This window comes from Lactuca virosa, chromosome 3 (assembly GCF_052849685.1).
Source record: "Lactuca virosa cultivar CGN04683 chromosome 3, Lactuca_virosa_CGN04683_v6, whole genome shotgun sequence".
Lineage (NCBI taxonomy): Eukaryota > Viridiplantae > Streptophyta > Magnoliopsida > Asterales > Asteraceae > Lactuca > Lactuca virosa.
In genome coordinates, this window is record NC_136428.1 from 305407511 (window position 1) to 305414130 (window position 6620).

Here is a 6620-nt window from a genome sequence, read left to right on the forward strand (position 1 = left end):
GGAAACAACCTAGGATGCAAGAATAACTCACCAAAGGAGTGTTAGAAGCAAGTTGGAAGGCTGAAATGGAGTTCACGGCTGGGCTTGATGTGTTCACGGCCCTATGGGGTGTTCACGGCCCAAGAACACATGAGTGTTCATGGCCCAATAAGGATGGTTCATGGCCCAAATGAAGGTTCACGGCCCAAATGATGAATGGTTCACGGCCCACTTGAAGGGTTTATGGCCTTGGGAGGGTTCACGGCCCAGAAATGGTGAAGAACACTTGAAGATCTTGGTGTTTTGGCAAGTGTTTGAAGATCCCAGTAAGCTTCTAAGGAGTAGCAAAGGAAAAGGGGTGTTTAAGGGAAGAAAAGAGTGTTCTTGAGGATGATACTAGAGAGAGAATGGGTTGTTTGCGGCCAAGAGACGAAGAAGTGAAGGAAAAAATGGCTAAAACTCATACTTATAGCATGAGTTCACGGCCTAAGAAGGGTTCACGGTCGTGAACATCCTTCTTGGCCGTGAACCTCACTTGTTGAGTTTTTTTTGGCTCGAATGTTGTTCTAGGCTCTTGGTTCTTACATGGTTCACTTCCCAACACACAGCCCTGACTTATACTTGGTCTAGGAACCCATAAGTTTGACCTTAAGTTGATGTGTTTGACCTTATAAGATAGAAATTTTTGGGTTGTGACAGAGGGGTTTCATCTGAAGATTCAATAAACCTTGTCTAGCGTTTCCTGGAGGGATTGTCACCCTTTGTGACTATGTTACGGGGGGCTCTCTTAGATAAAACAATCTGCTTGCGCCGCGTGGTTTTGGGAGGGTTAGATTGTTCTTCGGTAGGAGGGACTGAAGTGGAAGTAGGAGCTGCGGTACTAGAAGGACCTTGAGTTTTGGTAGGAACTACATTAGCCTGACTTGGATGAGGTGGGGAGGAATGGTATGGGTCAATACCATCCGTAGCCTCAACGTGGCCAGAGACTTCATGAGAATTGAGTCCAATAGACTCTAGGATGTGTCCAGGTAGTCTCCTAAGAGGTCCAAAAACAGATTGATCTTTGGAAGGGGTGTACCTTTTCAAGTCGCGGGTGATAAAGAGTGTGGAATCGTCACCCATATCTAGCTTCGCCTCCTTGTGAAGATCTGAGACGCAGAGAGCCCAAAAACAAGCAAAGGTAAGCTCTGTAGCATCTTGTCGAGGAGTCTCCTTAGGTATGTACTGTAGGAAGTCATCCCACAAGATTTGACCGAAGTTGACCGCGTTGCCAGTGAAGATGCTCCACACAAGCTCGAGAAGCTTGATCCCCATGTTGTCCGTGCCACCTGTTCTGCCGGACAAACTTCTAATCACAAAGTGACAGATGAATTGCCACACCGTCGGTAATTGATTTTTCTTGAACTCGCCAATCCTTTTCAATTTCTTTTGGTACCCCATCTGGTACAGAGTGGTGATGATGTCGGATGTGCTCGGTGAGAAAAACTTGGTGTTGGGAGGAACTCTGAGATTAATGGCTTCCAGAAACTTGTTCTTTGTGAGCATGACCAGTGAATCATCGATTAAGTGCAGGTGCACTTCTTGAAGGTTATGAAGTGGTCGAAATGCAGAAAAAGCACATTTGAATAGTGTGGGAAGTGGAACGACATTAGTGAATGCATCAAAATCACCAAACAATGGATGAGATGGAATGAACTGGATCATCAGGCAAATTGCGTCATTGTAGTGAGGTTGATCTTCAAATAAAGCCCTAAAGTTGCTTGAAGCAATGGCTGGGGATTGAACCTTGATCGTTGTGTCTGAACTAGTTGGTTTCGCTGACCCTGAGGCCTTTGATTGCTTCTTGGAAACGCCAGATTTCACCATTGTTAAAATAAAGGTTTTGAGGAACTTGCAGGAAAACTGTTTTGTGCAAGAGGGAAGAAGATGAAGCTTGTTTGTCGATTAGGGATTCAGAAAGCGTAAAGCTTTCTTGGGAGGAAAAGGGGGGTTTTTATACCTTCGGATTTCAAATATTATTGGAATTAACTTTTTATAACTGCTAATGGTAAAAACCCTTGGGTTTTAGCCATTATCTGCCACAGAAAAAGAAAATTAAATCAAAAAGGAAAAATAAAATATTTGCTTGGAAACCGGGGCATTTAATGACTATCAGACCCATGATTACACTTTGTAGAATATGTGGCGACGGGGTCTTATCCGTTGTAAAAAGAAGAAGTTGAAACAGAATTGACAGTTTGGGGGCTATGAGACGTGACATAATAAACAAAAAGATTTTCTCAAAAGATTTCTTTTATAGAAAAATTATTTATTTGTTTTATAGCCCAAAATAGGTCTGACACAGAAAAGTGATTTTGAAAGAAACTGAAACGTTGTATGCTACAAAATGAATGTTTCGCTTTTATGAGGAATGTTTATTTAATGAGAACCATTAAATAACACACAATCACTACTAGAAAAAGAACCTTTTACGACGCGCAATGCGTGTCGTAAAACGCTCAGACGACGCGCAAATGCATGTCAAAGAAGGCCCTGTCATAACGAAAGACAACACGCTTTTGCGCGTCGTCTATTTACGACGCGCATTTACGACACACATTTACGACACACATTTATGACACGCAGTTATGACACACAATGCGTATCAAGGAAGGCCCTGTCATAAAGGAAGACGACACACATTTGCATGTCGTAACCTTACGACGCATGTGTTTATGACACACAATGCGTATCAAGGAAGCCCCTGTCATAAATGAAGATGACACACATTTGCGTATCATAAACTTCAGTAACCATTTGCGATATGCATTTACGACACGTCTTTACGATACTCATTTACGAATAATACAAAAATATGTAAACAAATCAAAGCAATCAATTTCATCAAATAACATCATGTCAAAAAATTGTAATACATTGATATTAATGGGATCCAATTATACATTGTTATTAAAAGGTTTTCCCTAACTATATAACCTAATACTACATTGCGTATCAAGGGACACCTTCTACAAACTTAAAAGATATAATTAATAGAAGAATCAAACAAGGAATGTTAGTTGCAAATACTTGTGCCAAATGTGAGTGGTCAAATGAGGGAAAAGTGAACATCTGCAAGCTTTTTACACTCTGCAAAGATTAAAAAACCAGAGGTTATATTTTACAACAGCATAGATTCACAAACTATGCAGAAAACAAGAAATCAAGACTGAGCAAATCCTCACCATGAAAATAAAATTGCTGAAAGTTGTTCAACATGTCACAATAGCAACATATATGTTACGGGATACACAATGGATTTGTCACCCTTTTTACTTAATGGGGAAAATAAGTGTTTAACCTTTAAACATGATGATGATCTCAATGAAGCATGAACTCAGGCTCTTTTGCATTTTTCATCTCCATTTTGCACTTCCATGCCATAAAGACATGCAAGCAGAAAATTAGCAAATATTAAGAACTTGTGTGAAGTATTAAGAACTTTAGATAACATCTTAATAAATAAAAGAATACCTTGACACGTGGCTGACCACTAATCTGTAGATGTCCCTAAAAAAACCTGAGTTTCTTTGAGCAGCTCTAAGCAAGTATCCTTCAACCAACTTCTGCAATTTTAAGGAAATAGTGAATTATGTACAATTAAAGGGTGTGATCTGACAAAGTATAGGAGACAAAGGGAGTTGTTGCCAATAACCACCTCATCATCATACCTACACATGAGGTATACCCATCTCCGTTGAATTGTACTCCATCAACCAAAGGACACTCACAAACTCTCCCACGAAATGTATCCTATATAAAATTTATAAAAAAATATAAGCAGAGTTTTATAAAATTTTGAGCTATGAGATATAAAAAAAAGGTACCTTGCATGCAGTGACATTGGTGGATTTATCATGCCAGCAACCACCATTATTCTCCAAGCACTCGTTTGTTTCCACACCTTCCAATTTTTATATTTTTTTAGTAAATAAGAATTCTTGAATAACTTTTTACAAAAAATAAAATAAAAATGAAGACTATAGATTTAGGGTTTTACCATCACTAAGACAAACAGCAGGCTCAGTTGTTTCTTCAAAACCAGAGCAAATGGCCTTCAAAACAACACCTTTTTCTAACTTTCCTGTGAACAAAGATTGAGTAATGTAAGGAATGGAATGGTTGATTCCATTCCTTCATTCTATTCCATTCCATTCCATCAATAAATGTAAAAACTAACCTCGGTAATGTCTATTATTAACCACAAGTGTGGGCAATATGGTTACATCACCTCTTGACCCCTTCCCAATCTGAAAATTCCATAGTTGTCCATTAATTATATTCCCAAAACCAATCAATGCTCAAAAAAACATTATATTAATGTCTAAAAATATATATTAAAAAAAATATAACAAACATACTTGAGCATCTTGTTCTTCTTTAAGGACAATATTGTCAGAATCCGCATTAGGGTCTCCCATACACTTCTCAATCTTTCCCAAATCAAGTTCTACATATTCACAAAAAAAATATTACTATGAATAAACCTTAAACCCTAAACCCTGAACATATACTTTACCTAGGGATTTGATGACCTCATCAACACACTCCTTATTATACTTCTCTTTCATGGGACACCTTATTTGAAAATATGTAACATAATCCCACCAAATCCACGCTTTTCCACTCTCATTTTCCACTTTAAACACACACAATTGTCTCAAATTTTCAATAACCAAATCTTTTCCTTCATACCCTGTGCTAAAATCCTGTTCAGGATCAGGTGCACAATACCTTCCATGATTTATACACTGTGATTTACACTGTTTACTAATCGTGAATGCCTGAGGACAATACCATGTGATATAATGAGGGGTAAAAAGGGAATATCCACCCTTCTCAAGAATTTGTGCAGCCCCTTTGAAACTCTTCCAAAAATTACCTTTGAACATATATAAATGCATTATATTGATTATTGAAGTAAAAAAGGAAAGAAGTAGATTGCACTGTGATTTACACTGGTTACTAATCGTGAATGCCTGAGGACAATACCATGTGATATAATGAGGGGTAAAAAGGGAATATCCACCCTTCTCAAGAATTTGTGCAGCCCCTTTGAAACTCTTCCAAAAATTACCTTTGAACATATAAATGCATTATATTGATTATTGAAGTAAAAAAAGGAAAGAAGTAGATTGCATACGTATGTGTAGTTCCAAGCAAAGTTCCTGGGGCTATCTTCTCTTCTTTTTCCTCCAGCACCTTTACCAAATCAAACAACATAAATGATAAAAGTAAAACCACTGGATATATTATTTAAATATATATAAAAACATTTGTATTAAAAATATATATAAATGTAAGCATGAAAAGAAAAAGCTACCTGATACAGAGGTTTCTCGGGTTCCTTCCTTTGCTGTTTGCGGAGGTCAATAACATCTGGAGTTTCAACACCAGTTGGGATACTGAGGAGAAAAAAAAAAGAAAAAATGAATCAGTTTTTTAAACACATTTTATTATTATAATAATAATGATAATAAAAAGATGGTTAAAAAAGAAATAGAAAATAAGACCTTGAAAGGGTATCAACTGATTGAATGCCATCTTCCAAATCCCCTTCCTCATATTGCTCTTCCACTTCCTCTTCTTCCTCTTCCTCCTCTTCTTCCTCTAAATCACCCCAATGTTTTGTCTTATCCACTGGCTCTTCCTGTAATAATTTTATATTAACTTAATTTATTACAAAATACAAAATATAGAATAGATTACACCGTTTACCGATATTCAACTTATTATTGATATTAATTTTATAAGAAAAGGTAAAAATGTTTTTGTGAAACAGATTTAATCATACACAGAAAACAAAAATGTTAACCAAATATTATTTTCAAGTTTTTCTTTTCATTTTAGGGTTTTATGCAGAAAACTCCCATGAATGACAACCAAGGGTATAATGGACCAAACTCGAAATAAGTTTATATTTATCCCTGACATGACGTTGAAGTTTTCAACCTCGAGTGTCAATACCAAGCATATCCCTGGAACTTTGTGTTGTTGGATCGATGTATATCAGGAGCTGTAAAATAAAAAATAAAAAACATTAAATATGAGTAAATGCAAATTGTAACTTACCAATAGTCCACCAGGAGCTACAAGTCTTGACATAGATTCCCAATACATAATCCTGTAATTTAAACAAAACAAAATTTAACTCTTTTTCCTTTTTGAAGTTCTTTTGTGATTCTCTCATTTATATACCTTTTGATGGGTCCATCTTGATGAAGACCAATAGCATCTAAGGTTCCTTATTCTATAACAAGCTCAAACTTTTTCTCCAATTTTGTTTCAAGAACATCATCAACCAATAGTTTGATACCAATTAATTCATCACGATTAGCAAGGCTTCTAGCAAGGTTAATTGCTCCTTCACTATAATCTATTCCAATGAGATCAGAGAACCTATTTACACCAACATCAAAGTAATAAAGAATGATTTATCAATTATCATCATACCAAAAGGAGGAATAAGTGTTATTATGTATAATACTATACCCCTGTTTAGCAAGCTCTTGAAGAAGTAGCCCATTGCCTGTTCCAACATCAAGAACACTCCATCCTGCTAAATCTTTATCCTCTTGACTAAAACAATTCACAAGCCTCCT

At 36.7% G+C, this 6620-nt stretch overlaps 1 protein-coding gene and 1 long non-coding RNA gene across 3 annotated transcripts; both read right to left on the minus strand.

Moving 5' to 3' along the window:
- Positions 1-2003: 2003 nt before the first annotated feature.
- On the minus strand, positions 2004-5105 carry LOC145164697 (vacuolar-sorting receptor 1-like). Its single transcript, XM_079083401.1, has 9 exons — positions 4538-5105; positions 4380-4468; positions 4199-4268; positions 4019-4102; positions 3846-3922; positions 3694-3771; positions 3510-3584; positions 3049-3108; positions 2004-2054 (listed from the first exon to the last, which is right to left on the minus strand). The coding sequence occupies exons 1-9, from the start codon at positions 5103-5105 to the stop codon at positions 2004-2006; spliced, it is 1152 nt and encodes a 383-aa protein (XP_078939527.1).
- Positions 5106-5913: 808 nt separating this feature from the next.
- On the minus strand, positions 5914-6269 carry LOC145163021 (uncharacterized). Of its 2 annotated transcripts, none has more exons than XR_013739511.1 (3): positions 6217-6269; positions 6091-6142; positions 5914-6002 (listed from the first exon to the last, which is right to left on the minus strand). It is a non-coding gene; the product is annotated as an uncharacterized LOC145163021 (long non-coding RNA). The 2 variants fall into 2 exon arrangements; XR_013739512.1 differs by having other exon boundaries at positions 5949-5996.
- Between the last annotated feature and the right edge of the window lie 351 nt (positions 6270-6620).

Coding starts and splice junctions, on each gene's coding strand:
- LOC145164697 (XM_079083401.1), bottom strand. CDS start 5,105: ATGTTCAAAGGTAATTTTTGGAAGAGTTTCAAAGGGGCTGCACAAATT. Junction 4,269..4,379: donor AAGAAGAACAAGATGCTCAA/GTATGTTTGTTA, acceptor TGGAATTTTCAG/ATTGGGAAGGGGTCAAGAGG. Junction 3,109..3,509: donor GGGACATCTACAGATTAGTG/GTCAGCCACGTG, acceptor TAATCTTTGCAG/AGTGTAAAAAGCTTGCAGAT.